The sequence below is a fragment of the Calypte anna genome, chromosome 20 (assembly GCF_003957555.1).
Source record: "Calypte anna isolate BGI_N300 chromosome 20, bCalAnn1_v1.p, whole genome shotgun sequence".
Lineage (NCBI taxonomy): Eukaryota > Metazoa > Chordata > Aves > Apodiformes > Trochilidae > Calypte > Calypte anna.
Window position 1 is genome coordinate 3,911,278 of NC_044265.1, and position 20,655 is coordinate 3,931,932.

The 20,655-nt window shown below is 45.8% G+C and overlaps 1 protein-coding gene across 1 annotated transcript in view; it reads right to left on the bottom strand.

Annotated features, from left to right (window-relative positions):
- Positions 1–5,050, bottom strand: part of RIMS4 (regulating synaptic membrane exocytosis 4) — a 43,618-nt gene extending 38,568 nt beyond the window's left edge. The window contains exon 1 of the mRNA XM_030463063.1: positions 4,954–5,050. Within this exon, the coding sequence (XP_030318923.1) occupies positions 4,954–5,050 (97 nt within the window). The remainder of the gene's footprint in view (positions 1–4,953) is intronic.
- Positions 5,051–20,655: the final 15,605 nt, after the last annotated feature.

Sequence of the window (20,655 nt, forward strand, 5' to 3'; positions counted from 1 at the left end):
ACAGCTGGCTCAGGATTTCTCAGCTGTGCCCTGAGGAGGCACTCCTGCTGGGTCACACTCACTTGGTTGCTCTTATGATCTGGATTAACTCAAAACCAGGTGTGACATCCCCAATCTCTGCAGGTATTACCTGCAGCATCTTCTAAGCTGCTGGTCTGCTTCCATACATCTTCCTCTGATGAAAGGCTGATTTGATTGCTTCTAGATTTTTCTTTTTTACTGCTTTTTAATCAATGTATGAAACAAAAAACTGCTTGTATAGAGCTAGAATATGCCCAGCAGGGAGAGAAGCATTTCTTACCATCACTAGAATAACCTATAACCAAGGATACACCCCTTACTGCCCAAGAAGAGGGAAAAGCCATGGCTTTTGGTGCCTCCTGCATCAGCCAGGAGAGCTGGAGAGGACTGCAGAAGGGATCAACCCACAGGCAAACTCTTCCATATTCCAACACTGATTTGGATTTATCTTGAAGCATCCCTTGAGTAATGCATGGCCAACTGCATGAGCCCTAGAGTCTTTGGGTCTGGGTTGCTGGGTCTTTGCTGGGTTACAGGGCTAAACTATATTTTACAAATTTACAAGTTTATAAAAATAATTATTCCAGATGTAGGAATAACTATAAATAAGGGAATAATTTCTCTTACCCCCTATACATTTGCCATATGAACATGGTTACCTCTAACAACCAATTAAAAAAAACAGGCAGAGGTTTACAAAACTTCAAAGGTAACTGCATGAAGGAAAAATGGACTAAATGCCAGGATTTCACACACTTGATACATTTACACTTAAATACACAAAGTACCAGTCAAAAGACTTGAATCATCATTTTCTTTAAAAATATGTACCCAAATCCAATGCTGCAACTGAGAAATATCCATGGCAACACGAACACACTTATAGGGTCTCTCTCTACTGAATAACTTTGCGACACTAATGTTTAATATTTAAATTACAGAGAAGTTCAAAAAAGACAAAAAAGCATTCTAAACTAAACTACACATCTGCAGCTTCCATCCCCCTATTTTAAATGTTTATCAATCCACTCAATTAATATTCACATAGCTTGTCTTCAAAGCAATTGATCATAACACAGTGCATCTGCCAGCACTTGATAGTGTGTGAATGCAGCAGCCCAGGCTGCATTTCATCTCTAACTCAACTCTTTTCTGAACGAGCCACTGATATGAGGAAGGCTTCCTGACAGTATCTAGGAGACATTTTGACTTTGGAAACCATTTTCTGCCAGACACTTGTTCCAGCTGGCTGGGACAATTTGATTCTGCTGTCCTGCAGCCAGGGCAGAGGTCTGCCAAGCTGGACAGTGCCTGTGCTGGCATCCTGACCCACAGCTATTCTGTACCTTCTTTGGTTTCTCGATCAAAGCATCCCTGCTATTCACACTGGTATGGGTGCAAGATCCCTGTAAGGAACACGTTTCCCCTTGTGCACATGCTCAAGTTGTATCTGGACTTCAGGGTAGCTGCATCTGTAACACAACCCATGGCTATAGTCTCTCAGACATCCAAACCTGCATCCCTGTCAGAGCACACCTCAGATGCCTGCTGCCAAGTGGGTGCCCGTCCTGAGAAAACCAGGATATAGTCCTTGGCACTTCAGATCCTTTCTGACATGTTGCCACATGAATATCAGCATAAATGCTCCAGCAAAGACCAAGTGTATGGCAGATCCTCAGGACACCTAAGATTTGTTCTCACACTGTTCTAAACCAGCATTGATTTAAGGTTCACATTTCTCGAAATGTGCCCACAATGACTGCATGATTGACTTTCATCTTTTTAGTCTATTCCAGAAGTGAAAAATGATCAGAGCCCAAGACAGACATTTGCATAAATTGAACCAACTATTATGACAATAACTACAGTTAAAAAATCCTTAACTTCACTGACATTGCTGGGGACCTCAATGGAGCAAAGATAGTGGCACTCAGCCAGCAGGAAGGACAGCAGCATTGCCAAGCTGAGATCAAAAAGAGTTATTAACCTAGAGTTGTTACACTATTGAGTGTTTTCTGTTTCTTTTCTGTTATTTTAAAGCTCCACTGCAGCTTACTGATGAACAGAGCTCTGTGTCTGCACACAGTATCCTCTTTGTATATGCAGCTGAAGAATAAAAAGGGTATTACAACACTGGAGTGCAAGCTCACATCCAGCTCTCTGGAGACAGGCACATGGTCTTATTTGCCACAGGACACATCTGAAACTCAATCACCCTCATGCTCTGGAAACATTCAAAACTGACCCAGTTTCTTGCTCCAAGTCCTACTGCTGTCCTTCCTACACTGGCTGCCTGCCTCAACGTTCTAAGATACAAGGAGGCATCATCTGCATCCACTTCATGGCTGAGAACCCCATCTGACACTGGTGGGGTGGCAGGCAGAAGAGCTGGGGAGGATGAGAAGTCTTCTCACCTCATGCCCAGAAGGTACACAGCAAAGAGAAACAAAAGAACCATGGCAGAAAAGGAACTATTCTATAAGTGAAAGTACTTTTCAAAAGTAGATTTATCAAGACTAAAAGTGGGAAATGCTGGGGGGTCCAGAGGTATTATTAGCATTGGCCAGACGTGCCCAGCTTTGTTTGTACACTGCTACAGCTCTCAGTGTAGGCACTACTGCAAATTTCCTTTTATACTCCTTTATTATGACCCACCTGTAAAATAAAAAGAATTTTTCTTTATAAATTTGAGTTATCATTAGTCTGTTTTCCCTTTCCAGAGGAAAAGGTCAAGTTTCCTCTAAGCTTGGCCATTTCTCAGTTCTTCTTCTTTTTCCACAGGATGACTATTCTCTTAAAGATGTGGTTCTCAGTTTCAGACAAAATGGATGATGTGTCTGTTCAAACCAGGACTGTTTACTTGCCAATGCTCTTGGGATCAATTTTATTTTTTCTGCCATCTCCTATGGAGCACATCTTGCCAAGTACAGTATTCATCTCCCTGAATGAGCTATCAAGATCTATTTTTTTAACAGAAATCATGCTGCAACCAAACTGGTCAGAATCTCTCAATTTCAGGAGCATGCATGGGCATGAATAATACAGATTCTTGTCTGGCACAGTTTCAGCATTGCATTTATCAGTGCTCTTTCACAACATATATTTTCTTGAGAAAATTATATGCTTGTAGTTTAAATACAAACTACAAAGCAGCACATGTTCCTTCTTGCTGTTTGCTCATACGTGTCTGAATACACACTCAAAGGCACAGAATACAGAAGCCAATACTGCAACCTCCCCACTGTACTGAATGTGACCCCAAGCAGCTTTACTAACGAGACTAACTCAAGCAGGCAAGAGCCACTAATAAGCTGCTAGAGAATGAGGTCTTAATTGCAGGTTTATTTAATTCAGTGACAAGTACTAGTGTTGTATTAAGAGCAGCCTATTAACATTCATGCACGAGCCTTCAGTAAGTGTGAATAAATACAATTCTGTGCAAAATCATTTTTCTAAGTGCTGGAAGAGGAAGCATTCACTTACACTATCACTCTGCTCAGAGCTAGAGAGGTCAGACACCAGGGAATGAAACACAGCTCAAGGCATTGTGTTGGGTTTTTATATTAGAGATGTCTCACTATCAATCTTTTCTGAAGCAACAGCGCCAAGACTTCCCAAAGCTCCTGTTACTGCCATGTATGCTCCCCAGCATTTGAACCACATATGATGCACAGATAAATCATCAGCAAAATTCTGAGAACAAAAGTTAAGAAAAAACAACAATAAAAACATCCACTGGTGGATACAATCTTCTGCCTGACACCTCTGCATAATGCTGATGACAATCCTAGGTTAATCACACAGATGATTAATTTATTCTGACGTAAATTCCTTTAAAAACAACATTACAGGTGTAGCAGCTAGCAGGCTGATCTGCCTATGTATTCCTGCTGGCATCTGCATATCTTTGGGATAAGCTGCTAGACAAAGGAGCATGCCGGCATTTTGAGGGATGCAACCATGACAGCCAGTGTTAGAATACGCCTTAGTTACCAACTTTCATTATTTGCCACTCAGAGGATTCATTTACAGGTTCGGACTCTGGTAAAGTGTGCACACTGAAAAAGATCCCTCATTTCTAAGTGAGCCACTGGGAACGGACAAAGTGGTTAAACACCAATCTCCATCCACTCCCTCCTCCATCCTCCCTACCCACACAGCTGCTGTGCTGCCCTCTACTCCCAGCACCCAACGTCCTTCCTTCCCCACTGAACCCAATTTCTTTCCTACTTTCCCCCTACCAACAGCCCTCTTTTTGAAGCTTGGTCATATTTTATGACCACTACCAACTCTTTGAGGACAGAAAAGTCTTTACAAAGAGGGCAAAAATCACTGCATCCATTCTGAAAGGTTTTCATACATGTTTTATGACCTCTTTGCGCTCATTTAAATGGAACCCCTTTTACTTCCCTCTCTGAAAACAGCATGGTGTATCGTGCTAATGACCCCTAAGCGCAATTAGCCCGAGAGCTCTATGTATAAGTGAGCCATGGACCGGACACAGGGTCCCACATAAGTGATGCCTTCTCCCAAGGGCTGCTCTTCACCACCTCACCCGGCTGGGCACACAGGAGGACCGGAGCATAAGATGCAACCTCTCCCCCCCCCCTCGGTTTTGCTATCAATTAGACGAGCGAGCACGTTTCCTCGTCAGGAATAAATTATCCCTTTTTATCTCCGCAGACACACACTTGCCTACACAAACCCTTCAGCACGCCAGCCCTGGGCACCCCGCTGCACTCACTCCCCACACTAAAACCTGACAGGCAGTGCAAGGGGACCCCCACACCACGGCCCCCTCCCCTCTCTCCTGCCCACCCACGGGTGACACACGCACCTCGGGAACCCCACACCCCACCCACCTCCAGCCCCACCGCCCCGGCTGCAGCACACACACAACACCCCCCCCTCAACCTCCATCTCCCCCCATACCCGCGTCCTCCTCGTCGAAGCTGTTCATGCAGGGGAAGTAGATGGCCAGGGCCTCGAAGGAAGCGGAGAGGCTGAGGCGGCTCTGAGACCGCTCCATGAAGAGCCCGGGGCCGGGGGCACCACCGGGGGCCTCGCCCGCCGCCGCCGGCGGCTTGGCCAGCTTCGCCGCCCCATTCTTCACTCGGAGCACGGCCCGCGGCGTCTTGGCGGCGGCGGCGGCCGCGGTGAAGCGGCGGGGAGAGGAGAGGCGAAGCGGGAACGCAGATGGGAACCGCTCGGTAGCGGTGCGGTGCCACCTGCTGCCACCCGCCGCTCCGGGAACCGCCCCGGGAACCGCCCCGCACCGCGCCCGCCAGCGCCGCCGCCAATCGGCGCCCGAAGGAAGGGGAGGGCCGGACCTAACCGAGCCGAGCCGGGCGGTGGGAGAGGGTGGAGGAGCGGGCGGGGGTCTTGGGACCGGGCGCCATTTTCCGTAGAGGGGGTCGGGGACGAGGCGTCAGGGAAGCGGGACGGGACTTACCCTGCTCCGCGGCTCCGGCTCTCTCTGTCCCTCCAGAAATAATCCTGGGACTTTCAGGATGTTTCTTCCAGAGAGGGGGAGAAGACAAATGGCATTTGGGTTGTTTAAGGGGCTGCGGACCCCTGAGGGAGATGCGAGAGAAAAAGGTGCTCAGAAACCCCTGGTGTCTGGAGCAGTGGGGACACAAATCCCTCGTGCTCGGTTTCCTCCATGGCCCACATCAGAAGGGGCCTCTGACTCCACAGAGAAGGCAGCTCCCAACTCGACTACCATAGCATTTGGTTCCATGTATCGAGCCTTCTCCCTTTTCTTCCCCTTTCACCTGTCAGTATAACCATCCTCATTGCCCAGTACACCCCCAAAAAAGAAAAAAGGTAAAAAAAAAAGCCCCTGTTTGGAAGTGCCCAAGCTCCCAGGCAGGAAGCATCTAAACCAAGAGGTTTTTCTTGCTGGTAAAGTGGAGGGCTCCTGCTTGTTCTGGCTCAGTATTTAAATCAGCTCTGCAGACCACTGAATAGGTGGGAGCTTGAGGTGCTAGCCTGAAGAAGTGAATCTTAGGTCCTTTCCAACAACTACCTCCTTTTATTCCTCTTCTGGAAAGCCTTATAGAGAAGTACCAGTTCAGAAGTACCAGCTGTCTGCAGGTGTTGGGCACCACTTGCTTCAGAGCAGCACAGACATCACAGATCCCCCTCCTTTCCCTCTTGAGGGAAGGAAACCCAGCATATCCCTGTTTATTCAGTGAAACTGTATCTGGGATGGAGATGAGACTCATCATGTTTTCTTACAGCAACTTGGCCTCCCCAGCAAGGATGCTGTGCCCCAAGAGCACAAAGAGGGTATTTCTCACACTTGGACTGTCCACCCGTCATGATAACCGAATGCCAGCTCACTGAACACATGAGGTGATTAAAACTGTTAGTGCCATTCTAAAAAAATACAGATTAGAGCCCAACATCTTCATAAGTAAAAGTGCAGCTAAATTGACTCCATTTTAAGTGCTACAGAAAATGAAAAAGTGCTTTACTCCTTCAGTGCTGGAGCCCAGCTGCAGACAACATAATTTTCATACAGTTGACAAATCAATCCATTAAGAATCTTCCATCCACTGGAAATCCTACCAGAGCTGGAGTGTATTTGTGGATGCCAGTGTCAGGAAGCAGCAAGAGCAGGGTTGGTCCCAGGAACAGAGAGCCCCTAGCACAGAGCAGGAACAACCCCACCAACCAATCCCACACCACATGAGGCAAAGCAAGGTGGTGGTGGCAACGGGTCCTATGCGTGCAAGGGGTCCAATAGGTACAACAGGTTCAAGGCCAACCAAGGAAAGCCAAACACCAGTTAAGGAACTAGTGTGAAACAAACTCACCAACATCATGACCCAGCATAAACTGAAAGCCCTTGGAGTTGGAGGTTAAATAGAGGGCGAATGTGAGCCCCACTAGAGGCTCATCAGGGCAATTAGCGCCTATTAGTGGACTCCCAGCCCTGGCACCTGGAGTCTTCATTACTGGTAATGCATTCAGAATGGTACAGGTCATTTGAATATCAGATGCTAAGCTTTCCTATAGAAAACATGGGGGTTTTATTTAAAAACTAATCAAAATTTGCTCTGGGGTTAGTGAGTTACATGAATTCCTTCATCAAAGCTAGGCTGGGGAAGCAATAAAGCAGAAGGAACAGAATGAACTTATTACAGACAATGATGACTCCAGGTCTGAGTTTTGAAAGCCAGGGACATCAGTGAGGAATGTATTACCATATGTTTAAGAAGATATTTCAATAGCACCAATCAGGGCATTAGCAGCAGCTATAGGGACAAATCCAAGTGCATGAAAGCTATTAAGACAGGAGCTGTCTGCCCATTCTGGCAGCACATTTGGTCAGAGCATCAAGAGACATCTGTGAACCAAAATCTGCTTCCAGGTTCCCAGGCTACCTTGAAATGCTGAGAGTTCCTTTCTGTTTATTTAAAGCACACAAGGAAAAATTTAAATGGGGAATAGAAATTGAACCTCCAGTTTATGCTGTGGTCATCAAAATGTCTCTTGTTTCACCACTACTTGAAAGCACAGTGAGGGCAGAGGTATCAGTGCCTAGTGGACAGCACAGGTGTGTGGTTGGGTGGCTGATTTATATCCCTAGCACCCTTCTAAGTCCTCTGCTTTCTTCACTAGTGGACCAGGACTGAAGACCCTTCTTCTTGGAGTGCTTTGAGATCTCCCTGTGAGTTGCTGAGGAAGACTATTATCATCACCCACATCACCACTGTGCACCTTTCTCCATGCTTCATCCACCACATTCCTCTCCCTCTGCAGGTACAATTCAAACCCCTTGCATCTGCACAGCTTCTCAGCATCACTTGGTCACACCTTCTCAATTCTCCTTTTGTGCATTTTGTTTTTCCCACCTGTCCCACACCTCCCTCTTTACCATACCTATGGGACCAGCCATGCTTAAGCCCTTTACTGCACCCTTCTGCTCCAGAGATGCTTGAGCTGAGTGCTCTCAGCATCATCCTGTGCTTTTGGTGTTATCTGCCTCTCATTTTCCTGCTGCACTGGACTCCTCAGGACCTGTCTGATTTGTGTACTGCAGGGCTGTCTGATTACTGGTTGGGCCAAAACATCCTAAACCAAAACCATTTACCTTAAAGTGAGACAAAATGCATTGACAGCTGGAAATCAGATGGATGGGTAAAGGTGTAATGCCCTCCAGATGCCTGGAGGAAACAGTTTGTTTTGGCTGCCTGCTTAAGGGAAATAAGGATTAGCAGTGAAGCTGGAAACTTCATGTTTCCATCTGTCCATACATGTTCTTTTTCACTGACCATCATGGGCAGAAAGATCCTTGGGATAAACTTAGAGAAGTGAGGATAAGCAAGGAGGAAGATTCCTGTGATGTTGTCAGTAAGTTGAGGGTATAACTGAGAACTAATAAACTCAAAGATTTATTACCTACAGAACAGCACGTCTGTGGCTGCTCTGGTGGAAGTGGTTAATTGATTGTTTCCCCAGTAAAGCAGGCTCTGACTGATTGAACCATGGAAAGCTCTGATAGATTTTTCCTGCTGGTTCTTTCTCTTCCCACTTGTCACATGGGAAGAGCTTGTATTTTTGCCTTGAGTCTTAGGTATCTGGGTCAGCCTAGGAGGTTTGTTTTTACACACTGCAGTGGCACCATACACTGCCCTCTCCACCTTCTGCTCCCTGCCTTGCAGCTCTGTGTATATCTGTTTGGAAATGAAGCCAAACTCCCTGATTTGATCTCTCTGCCCTGGCTGCCCACTGCTTGCTCAAAAAAAGAGTCTATTTGCTGGGAGCTCAAGTGCAATGGAGGAGAAACCCTGATAGTGAGAACACATCTTGTGCATAAGTCTACCCAGAGTCAACACAGCAACCCTATGAGTAAGGAGAGCTGAGCTCCTCCCTGTCTCATACTCCCTCTTCCTTCCACGGTTCAGAGCTGGTTAATACACAACGTACTCCAGCTCCCCAAAGCAACTTCAAAGCTGATCATCCCTGCTCTCCAGGGCTTTAATTGATTCCCTTACCAGGTTTCAGTTCCTCTCGATCTTTCTGGGCAGGCTGGAGTTTAGGAGGTGAGATGTGCTGAGCATGGACAGACATAACCAGTGAATAAACACCACATAATGGTTTGGTGTTTGGGACTATGCTGAGAGATGCTGTCTCATGAGCCCAACCACACCAAGTACCACAGTTTCACTGGGCTTGGTTGTTGTACATTTGCATAACAATACACGCTTTAAATGGTATTTCTTATTTGTTTTGAGGGAATATTGCTGACTGATTCCCTGAAGAAGCAGGCGTAGTGCAAACACAGAATGAAAGCCAACTGCTTACTGTCCAAGTAGTCAAGACAGAGAACAGAAGGCAGTATATTTTTTTCTTACACAAGTGTAGGATATGAAGCATGGGAGTTTTACTTGGCTTGTCCAGGACCTCATAAGGAAAGTCTCTGTTAGAGCCAAGAATTGAATGCAGGTTTCCTGCCTTAATCTCAAGACTACTTTCTGCTTTTTACTAATACAAGTAGTATTTTAAACATAGCAAAATTACATGGTAAGCCAAACAGGCTTTTACAGCATCCTTTGCTGGTTGGGATCCAGACAAGCCAGGAGTGCTCTGGTTTGTTGATAGCTCAACCTCATACATGCCCTGCTGTGGCACAGGGAGCACTGGCCTGAGGAACTAGCCAGGATGCCATGCCATGTGCACAGTGTAGTTCAAAATACACTGCACTTCTTTAAACCCAAAACCCCAGCTAGAAGCAGATTTGTTTTCATTCTTGCTGTTCTTCCACCCTTCTCTCCTAATATCCTGTTGTCATAGAGTCACATCTCTCCCTCTTTGGTGATCAAAAATAAGCCCACAAAGGTGCTAAACCACCAGTGAGACAGAGCTGAGAGGATGAGGAATGAGCAGCTGAGCCAGCAGCCCTGGGGCCCTTGCTAGCTCTGCTTCTTCTCACATTTTCCTAACCCACTTTTTTCAGAAGGGTTAAGAGAACATGAGGCTTCTCAGCACAAGCTGCACTCTTGTTTTTACTGTTGGCATCTACTAAATCTGGATGGGTTCAGCCCATTCAGTGGCTTCCAACCCCTGGAATGTTGGGAAATGAGCTGGAGACTGCCATGGGGTGTAACTCAGCAGACCATCTTCTGCTTCACTGTGCCTCCCCAAAAATTGGGGCTTGGGGTGTTTTTCTGGGGGGATTTTGTTTTGATTGAGATATCCAGGATGAGTAAATGGCTGTTATATCAGGCTGATTGTTTACTGATGACTAAAATGTGGACCCAGACTGATGTAGTGCAGGGTAGCTGTAATTTTTAGACACATATTGTCTTTTGCAATATTCAGCCACTAGCAAAATGAAAGAGGAAATACCTGCTTGTAGAAAATGCTGCTAAAATCAGGTACTGCTTATTGACTTCCCTGATTTATCATAAAGATACCATCTCCCTAGGTACTGGGCTGTTCCCCAGCTCTCCAGGCTGGGAAATGCCAGCAACAGTGAGGAATAGCTGGAGAGGAGAAAGAAGATGGAAATGCAAAAGCATTAAGGAGGTTACATAATGCTGAACTGAACAAGGAACAAGAGAAGGAAAGGACTGGGGAGTTAAACCAGTCCAAAGAAGTTTTGCAGACACAGTGAAGTTCAAGAGAACTGAAGAAAGGGACTTCAGGCACATCCTATAGCTACGAGCAAAAATGAGACAATAATTAGAAATTCATGTACAGGAATAGCCCATCTAGCTCCTCTAAATACCTTCAGAAGGAAATTCCCAGCTTGAAGCTCAGTCAGTAGTCAGGAACACCTGCATGAAAGCAGGAGTCTGACTGCCCAGTGATGGAGCAGCTCAGGCAGGTGGGTGTCTGCCCTGCATAGGTGTGAAAATGCAGAAGACCTTTGAAAACCTGAACCACGGTGTCTTTATCCTGTAGACTAGACATTTGGTGGAAAATATCCCAAGGCTTTGAGAGAGGGAAGTTAGGAAATCGTGGATGAATGAAAGCATGGAATTGTTCAGCCCTTTCATTCATCCCCGCTCACGGTGTTGGCATTGTCACAAGCGGAGGCGATGCTGGGAATGACAGGTGGAATTTAGTGCATTTGAATTTTAATCAGCAATTATTGTAAAACACAATAATGCTTCAACTGGTGGGTAATTGAGCTCCAATTCCAAAAATATAGACTCATCCACTCTAGCTGTAAAATTTCCAACCTCTTTCCTCCAAGCAAACTAGCATATAGAAATGTATGAATTATAACAAAGCAAAGTAATGATGGCTGGAGAATTAAGATGGTTCAGAACTATCCAGCCAAATTACATAGCAGTAGTATGGCACCCATCCCAGGTCATGCTTAGAAAAATTCAGGCTCCCTTCTCTCACTAGGAGACTCTGTCTCCACCCGATTCCCGCTGTGCAAACACATGAGCATATGTTTGTGTGTGTGAAAGGAGAGTAAATGTTTAAATACTGTTGTAGTGCCAATGTTCAGTGCCAAGACTGGGACATTATGTTACCTGTGAGTAGCCCATTCCCTGGAAGGAATACAAAAAAACAGGGAAGCTCATCTTTCCAATGAGATTAATGTCTGAGTGTGAAAATATGATTCTAGCTTTCCAGCTAAGGATGCAGCTGTGAGCTGTCCCCCTGTGATGGAGCTGGGCAGAACACCCCCTTGGTGCAGAATACCCCCAGACCCTCCCAGGGAGCACCCCAAGGCATCAAGTCAGCTTTACGGGGTTTGGGCAGTGCAGCCTCTCATCAAGAGGCCAAGAAACCCAGCAGATAAGGGCAACTGAGCTCTGTGCTGCATCAACTGGTGTGCTGCTGGTGCTCCAGCTAAATGGGAGCTGATTTTGCTTGGGTTTTGCTGTATTTTGTGGCATAAGCTTTCTCTTGGAGCAGATACCTCTCAGCAGCTCAGTGAACAGTAATTTAATTTAGATTTAATGTTAGGATTTGTGTCCTTTAGTTGCCAGAACATGTAATCATGTGGACAAAATGTTCCTCTCTGCAGCGTGTGTCTCATCTCAGCATTTCTGCTCCCTCTGCAGGAACAGCACGTTGGGGTCATCAATGCTGCCAAAGTTGGTGACTTTCAGACTGCCATCCTCTTTGCACACACACACCCAGCCTGGGAGGCAACAGGTCTATGAAAGATCTTTTCTAAATTAGTCTGTTGAGTTTGTAACAAGAGGACAGATAGAATCCTGTGCCTGGCTTCCTACAAATGGGCTTTAGTACTTGTAAAGGTTGTAGCAAATGGATTTGCTCTGGGCTTGGGTAGACTTTGATAGATGTAGACAATGAGAGGTGATGCAACATAGTGGTTACAGCAGAATTGCATCTTCGAGAGAGAAATAGCTTCAAGCACTTCAGGACACTTCAGATGTGTCACCATCTCTTTCCTTTCCTGTTCTGAGCCTGGTCTCAGAAGACATAGGCTTTTGTGTCTTGCAGAGGGGGGCAAGACTCTAGAAGATGGTGGTGAAAGGGAAAAATGCTTTTTCTGGATCTCAAAAGCCAGCAACAGTTTGGTAAAATTTGTTTGTGTTTTTACAGTTCTGCCACAAATGCTGCTTTTACCCTTTTTCTTGTTTTGCCTTTTCTTTTCCCTCCCTCCTTCCTCCAGACTGCAATAACCATGTTCCAAAATGAAAGGAAGATTTACTTGTCTGCAGTTACCAAAAGGGCTAAATTTGTCATAGATTATGCACATTTTTCACAATGCAGCATTTTCTGCTGAACTTGTGAGGAATAATATTACATAAGGAGCCCCTAACAGATTGTTTATAGAAGAATATACAAGGCAAATAATTTGAAGCTGTGACTCAAACTGTGTAACTGCAAACTGGAGGCAAGGCTAGTTATGCTCAACCAAGTGATAGCACAACCTTTACCATAATTCTCAAAAACCTTGTATCAAATTAAAAATAGAGATCTCAATAACCTGCTGTAGTCTTCACCAGGAAGCTCAGATTTACCTTCACAACTCTCTTCTGTCTTTTGATATAACCTGTCCTAAACCAAAAAATAATGTGCTCTACCTTTCAAAATGCCTTCTTTATGTACCATAAACAGACTGCTATTTCAAGTGTTCTAAGTCCTCTGTTCTCTAAGTATAGAAAACTATAGGAGGAAACATAAGGGGTTTTGTACTGAGAAGATCATCTATCATCTGAAAATTTAAAATTAAGGAAGCATGTGATAAAGTTCACTACAAGCATATCTTGGAAATATATTTGTACATTGATTGCTTTAGTAGTCCCAGAGCTATTATGTTTCTTATCATCTGTCTATAAAGATACATCAGTTCTGGTAGTCCCAGTAAAAACCCAGATAATGTTTTCATGCTTTTACAGTCTATATTTCAAACCAAGTACCTGAAAGTATTACTCCATTTCTTATCTCACCAGTCTTATTTTTATTCCCCTCTTCATGGTTAATTTGAACTTTTTTTTTTTTTCCAGTTTTTAAAAATTCATCAAATCATTCACCTTTATTAATCTTTGAGGGCATCATTGCCTACATTCCTAATGCAAGTCAATCTGGGTTTCACACATTTTCACACTCGCTCAAATACTCAGAGAAAGTACTGAAAAAATTTTATTGTATTTTTTAACTTCTGCAGCTAAATAGACTGCCTCATCTGAAGTTCAACTATTAAAGCATTTATCCTTATTTCCTGAAAACCTGCCCTTTCTTAACTTCAATTCTTACCACTGAAGGCTTAATGTTCTCATTTCACAAAGGTACTGTGTTCAATTTCCTTGACACTGGTGGGAAACATCTTCAGTGTCCTTTTCACAAAATAGAGTTGCAACTGTGATTCAGAACTGCTGAAAAACTGCTTTAATAAAACAGGATACTTGTCATATGAAAGAAAATATGGTTTGAATGCACCTTAGAGGTCAATAAATCTGCTGCTGGCTGGCTGTAGAGATAACTACCTTGTCTTACAAGGTCCAAGAATTGCTTTTAGTGTACTTCAATAAAATTGTTGGGGATGTAGAAATATGAGAAGGATGTATTCACCATTGATTATTCATCAGCACTTATTGTACCAGCTCTTCTTTGGGTCCCCTGTGGACTGGGTGGGTGGTACAATCCTCATCCTGGAAGTTCAGGTTTGGGGTTTTTTTTCTTAGTTTTCTGAACAGAGTGTTTGTTTCTCTCTCTCTCTCTCTCTCTCTCCTGCCTGCCTAAAATTTGCATCACTAAAGGAAGCAGGAAATTTTTTATCTAGTGGACTGGTGCCATGTGTGGGGATCCAGTGGCTCAAATCCACATTTGTTTTTTCATTAACTAAGTGCCTAATTAAACTTGTATGTGTCATAGTTGTATGTGTCATCTCTGATGGAAATACATAACCTATGCCACTCAACCCCAGGAAATCTGTTTCCCAGGGCTGGTGCATTGGCTGTGCTCTGGTTCCTGAGCAACATCCAGCACCACTGACTGCTCTGGCTTCAGGCTGAGCACAGGAAAGCTCTTTCTCCAGCAGATGCACTGCTCCCCTGGGCAGATTGTTTATAGGAGCAGTTGTTAATTTTTGCTTTTCAAGGCAAAATACACTCAGTGCTGGAGTCCTGGGTGGGTGCTCTCCCAGTCCGTACTTCCCTCAGTCCTCAGCTGATGGCTCTGCAGGCATCTGCCCAGCTTCCCTGTGTCAAGGGCTCTGCTTTCTACCAAGGCCACTTTCCATAATGTCAGCAAGAGTTAGAGCAGCCTTACACATCCAGATATTTAAAGGAAATGTGAAATACTGACATAAAGAGATGAGATGCTTGGGAAATTGAAGAGCAGAATTCCCTGAAAACTCTCCTATACTGAACTTTGCAGCAGAAACCCGCACAGTTTATGGGCTGTAGCCCAGCCCTGTGGGGCTTACTCTCATCATTTGGGTGCTGCAGCACCCAGCCCTGTTTGGTCCTCCTCACCTTGCTAGGACAGGGCCTTGGCGTGGGTATTACGTGCATGGATGTGATGAAAGAACCTGCCTGCTCCTTATGCAAGACCTAGAGGTTGTCTGAACATCTCAGAGACATCTGCTCTTGTCACATCACAAATCCTCTTCGTCCCTCTTTGGTGCAGAACTTTATTCTGGTGGTTGATCCTTGATGAGAAGAAGAGCATCTCCTCACAGATAACAGGCTTTCCCTGATTTTGCCTCTTTTTTCCAGGTTTTAGCTAGCCCTGGAACTTCTGCTGTCCCCTGGTGCAGACACAGGGAACCAGAGGTGATCCAAGCTGTGCCAGCAGTGTACTGGGTGGGATGCCTGGAGTGGCACTGCCCCCCTTGGCTGCCAGTCGGAGCAAAATCTGGAAATTGGATCTGTCTCCAAAAGAGTTTGATTTTTTAATTTGCTTTCTGCTTGATTTAGCTATTTTGTGAAACAATCTCAGCAGTGAAAAGCCTTTTCAGAATAGAACAGGAAGGTTTTTTTTCTTCTGAAAATACTGAAACAAGATGTTTTGATGCTGCCAGATCCCTTTATTTGTTTTGTTTCAAAACAAAATTCCAGTGAAATGTAGTCAGTTTTGTGAAATAGTTTGATTTTGATGGGTCTCTGTATGCTGGCTTAAATATTTTTCCAGCTATCTCCATTTGGGAGAAGCAGTGGGGAAGGCAGAGCAGATGTCACACAGCTTGTTGCAGGACTGGAGATCTGGCACCCATCTGACAGACAGATCTCTGGAAGGGTGGGGACATGGTGTGGGTGCACCCAGGCCTCAGGAAGGGATGTGTTAGCGGGGAGAGTCATAGAAACCTCTCTGATGGCAGCTCTATGGAAACCACTGGTGGTCTGGCTCTGGTATCAGCCTCTTCTACTGATTTTCCAAGTGACCTGAAGCAAATGTCTGTGGCCCAGGGACCTGTAAGAAGGGGAATAGTAAGAGGAATAATGGAGTGACCCCTCAAAATGCTGCTTCTCCTAAAACTTTAGACTTTTTAGGACTCTGACACCCTTTTGAGTTGTTATTTTGAACATCAGCTTGAACAATGCAGCCCTCCTGGAGGCTGTGGGTTCTTTGCTCTGTGCAAAGCAAGCAAGAACAGTAATTGCCTCGACCTATGAGTTTTTATTAAGACAGGTGGTGTCAGAAGAATTTAAATGCAGATCCCAGCATTCTGTAGGCACAAAAAGAAATTCAGGCTTTGCAAAGTCAAAGAGAAGCAGTTTTGTCCCCCTGGGAGCTACAAAATAGGTTGAGATGCCAAAAATAACCTGATACTAGTTATAGATGCTCCAGCTCTTTTACTGAGACATGAAAACTTGAGCTGGGTTTAATACAAGACACTTGCTTAGTGTCACTGTGACCTTCTGCAGTATTCCCACCCCAGTTTTAACCAAATTACAGATTAATCCATTCTGTCATTTCATTTCTTTATTCTGGCTCTTGTGCTGGGCTGGGCTTATCCTGCAAAATTTCCTCAGTGAGATTCAACTTGTCTTTGTGATGGCTCCATTTCTTCCATGAATTCCTTTGCACAAAAACCTGGTTCCCAAATGGTGGGTCTGTGTAATCAGGGAACAGAGACAAATTCAGGCTCTGATTCTCAGAAACACCTAAATGAAACAAGAAGTTCTCAGAGGTGGTTTAGGGGCTTGGGGTCACTGTTCTGATCAATTTAGAGTGAGAGACCCAGATGGTTTAAGATGTTTTTAAGTTTCACACTTGCTTGACAGAGCTGCAAGCCACACCAAATTCCAGAGAGAAAATATTTGGCCCTACTTGGAGATTTATGGCCCAAGGATTTTTCTAAGGGCAATTATCTAAACCTCAAATTAAGCTGGCAAATTCCTCCTCTACAGACAGGGAAAACAGGAAATCATTTGAGCAAGGCCACAGAGGTGGCCTCACCCTGGGGACATTTGGTTTCCTGCAGTGCTGGGCGTGCTGGAATGACACAGGGGATCCCCCTGCAGGGTCTTGCAGTTGTTCCCAAGCCCAACTCTTCTTTCCTGGTGCCCAGCCCCAGCTACAGCAGCCAAGAGTGCCAAGAGCCTGGCCCAGTCCCACTGGAGTTTGTTTGAGCCAAGCCAGAATGGAGAATCTGTGTGTCACTCCATCCCAGGACATGCCTCTGCCCCTCAGCAGGAGGGTGATGTCTCCACAGCTCATCCCTGACCACACACAGACCTTCCTGTGCAAGCTCTGAGAGCAGCCCCAAGGTCTCCCCATGGAAGGGGAGATTCCAGGCAGGAGGTGAAGGGGCTGGGATGTGGAGGTTGTTTCTCCTCCCCACATTTATCATTCTAGTTATTAAGTATTTCTCATGCTCCTTTCTAGACTCAGGAGTACCAGAACCCACTCCATGTTTTGGAGAAGCTGTGAGCTGGAGAGAGGCAGGGTTTCAGCTGGGGATGTCTCAGAGGAAAGATGAACAGTCTGATATTCTGGGAATGATCATGGCTTCTGCTCCTCGGCAGCACTGGTGGCTCCTGCAGTGCCTGAGTGGAGGTGAGAGGAGAGGCAGCAAAAGGGGTCACTGGAACACAGAGAGATAAACAAAGGATAATCTTCCAGGTAACAATTCATCATTTAAAGCCAAAGCAGAGAAACAATTTCCCAGCTAGCATTAAACAGATGGACTAAACCACTTCAGTGGCAAGCAGGTCTCTCAGGGCTCAGAAAACCCACTGATCCATGGCCATAGGGAGATTATCCTGGATGGCTCAGGTGTTTCCAAGCCTGGACAGCCAAATCCTTCACCATAGCCACTGCTTTTATTGATTTTTTTATTTGCATAAAGGGCCAGCAATGCCTCTGGAGGATGCCTGCAGTGGTACAGACCCTGCCTGAGGAACAGATGCTCTCCTGGCGAATCATTTCAAGATCTCTCATCAAGAGAGTAAACATGAGCCATTTGTGCTGCCTTTCCCCCAGCCTCCTCCTCTGTCCTCAGCCTTGCCCTGCTACTTCCAGAGCTACTGTTTCAGTGTCAAAGCATGCAGAACTGGTTTAATGTCCTGCTGATTTGCCTGGTTTGCTTCAGGCAGAGCTCTTGTTTTTTCCAGGTCATGTTGGAAGTATCTCAAAAGCCAGCAAAGAGAGAGGAAAGGCCCAGGAGTTGCTTAGCATTGTGTTCTGGGATTTAGCACATTCATGAACTTTCTAAACAAGGAAGAAGCCAGAGGGGCAGCTGTGCAGCACTTTGAAAGTCGGGGGCAGTCAGAAAGTCAGAGCTGCAGGAGAAGGAGGTGATTGGGCACCTTGCCCTGTCTGTGTCAGGATGTCTCCATCATGGGGGTGCAACAGCTCTGTAGCCATGTGGCATTCAGTAAGCATGAGAGCATTTTTCCTTTCCTCCTCCAGTCCTGAGTGGGCAGGTCAGTGCCTGGGCAGCCTCCTTGTCTGCTCTGAAAGCCTGGTGAGAGGAGGAGGAGGAGAAGGAAGGAGAGCTCACAGCTACCCAGAGCGGCTGCTGCTGCTGTTGCTCTTGGAAAGCTGTCACTGACACCTTGCTGTGCAGGGCTCTGACGTCAGATGCCTCTGACAAACTTTGCTGTCAGTCAGAAGCCTTTTCACAAACAGAGACAGTGGCAATTTGCAATGCAAACACCAGTCCTTGCTGGCCTTCTTTCCCCTCTTTTCATTTCCAAACACACAGATTGAAATTTTAAATTGCTGGTCCATTAATGGCCTCCCAAATGAATGAACCTTCCCATGGTGTCTTGTGCTGTGTCCTCTCCTCTCCCATGGCCCTTAGGACTTCTCCCACTCCCAGGGAGCCTCCTCAAAGCAAGTGAGAACTTGAATCTTTGCCTCCACCATCATGAAGCTCTCAGGAGCCAGGAGTATGGGAGATGGTGACCACAGCAAACCCCTTTATCTCCTGAGAATGATCATGCTTAAAAGGTGGCAGAGATTCTGCCCCTCCCTCTCCATTCACCTTGCTTTTCTTGCCTTTCCCCCCTTTCATCTTTGCTGAAGGAAGCAAGGTTGGCTGGTGCTCTGAAGATCCTGGGATCCTGCGCAGGGAAGCAGGACAGCAGGGCTGGTACACTTTTCTTCTCCATCCTGAGCTATGCTTGATCCCAGGAAGAGTAGTATTTGCTGGAACATGTCAGTAAATCCCCCAGTTTTACAGGAGGTCACCTTCCCTAATCCACGATGTTCAATTGCGTAACTGAGATACTGAACAAATAGCTTAAATTTAATCTTTGTTTTCTCCCATCTCAAGCGTAGCAAATCAATTCCTGGGCAAGCAGCGCTTCAGCACAAGCCTGGGAACACATGCTGGTCATGTTAACCTCCAAAAGAGCAGGAAAAAAAATGAGAGAAATAAACCAAGTGAGGTTTACTGCCTGTTGCAGCTCTTCTCTCTGTCCAGCACCACTCCAGATCTGGGGGTTTGATGCCTTCAGCAAAGAATTTGCCCCTTTGCTGCTCTACCACAGCACTGCAGGTGCACAGCTCTGTCCAGGTGAGGTCCTGGGCCAAAGGCAGGAGATGTTGCTCTGGGTGGCACCAGATGGGTGCACTTTTGAGCAGCCTCATGTTGGTGTCGTGAGGCACCAAAACTCATCTTCACAGAAACTCCTTGTCCAGCACTAACAGGAGCCCAGCTGCCCCTGGCATATTAAAGACAGAAGAGAAAGGCCAAGGACAAGGGGCAGCAGGGCTTCAGCAGTGCTTAGAAGGTGTCCTGCTGGCAATATGCTTGAGAAGCATATTTGTTTTTTTTGTTTCCCTCCCTGCTTATTTTTCTTTGGTTCATTAATGACCTTTCATACAACAGCAGGGATATTAATAGGATGCTTTCATTCCAAATGTCCCCATTTCCCCTCCCTGCTCCCCATCTCCCAGCACTTTCTGGCACTCTGACAGCTTCCTTCATATTAATTAAAACAAATAGCAAGAATTTCATCAGGGTAATTAAAAAAACCTAACCACATGGGCCAGCATAAAGGTGTCTGGGGGTCTGGACCAGACTTGGGGATGGGATGTCGTTCTGCAAGTGGATCCCAAGCAGCTGGGGTTTGCATGGGCAGGTGTGTGCAGGGAAGTACCCCCATGGCTTCAAACTTTGTGGTGCCAGAGGTAACAAGAGAGATCAGCATAGGTTTCTAAATTGGGTGAGAATGAGTCCATTCCAACTCCCCAGGGATGCAAGGAAGCCCCAGATCTCTGCTCCTGGAGGCAGCCAGGGGAACAGGGGCTGCCACCCACCCCACAGAGCATCTTTTGCCCCTGAATTAAAAGCATAGCCTCAAATCTCCTAATTTACCCTGAGTTTTTCTCTTTATTAGTATTCATGGTGGGAGCCATCTGGACTGGGTACTTTATTAGCTTAGAATAATTCAGCTGCTTTGTTAATCTCATCCCATTTCATGGAGTTTGCTCCAGTTTCCTGCCGGTGCAGCCCAGGACAGGGCAGCTCTGCCATCATCACTCTCCTGGTTGGTGGCTGTGCCATCACCCAGGGACCCACAACAGAGTAGCCCAATGGCCTGACCATCTAGTGTCATATTCCTAATCAGGGACCTTCCCCAGACCCCCAGGAGCCCAGCTCCTCTGCCATGGCAGCCACTTGCTGTGCTCCAAACACTGGCCTTGTTGCAAAGCCATAATTGAGCCCTTATCAGCCTAAATTATTAAATTGCCCTCTGTGGAGAGAAACCAACTTGCCAGAAAATTTCC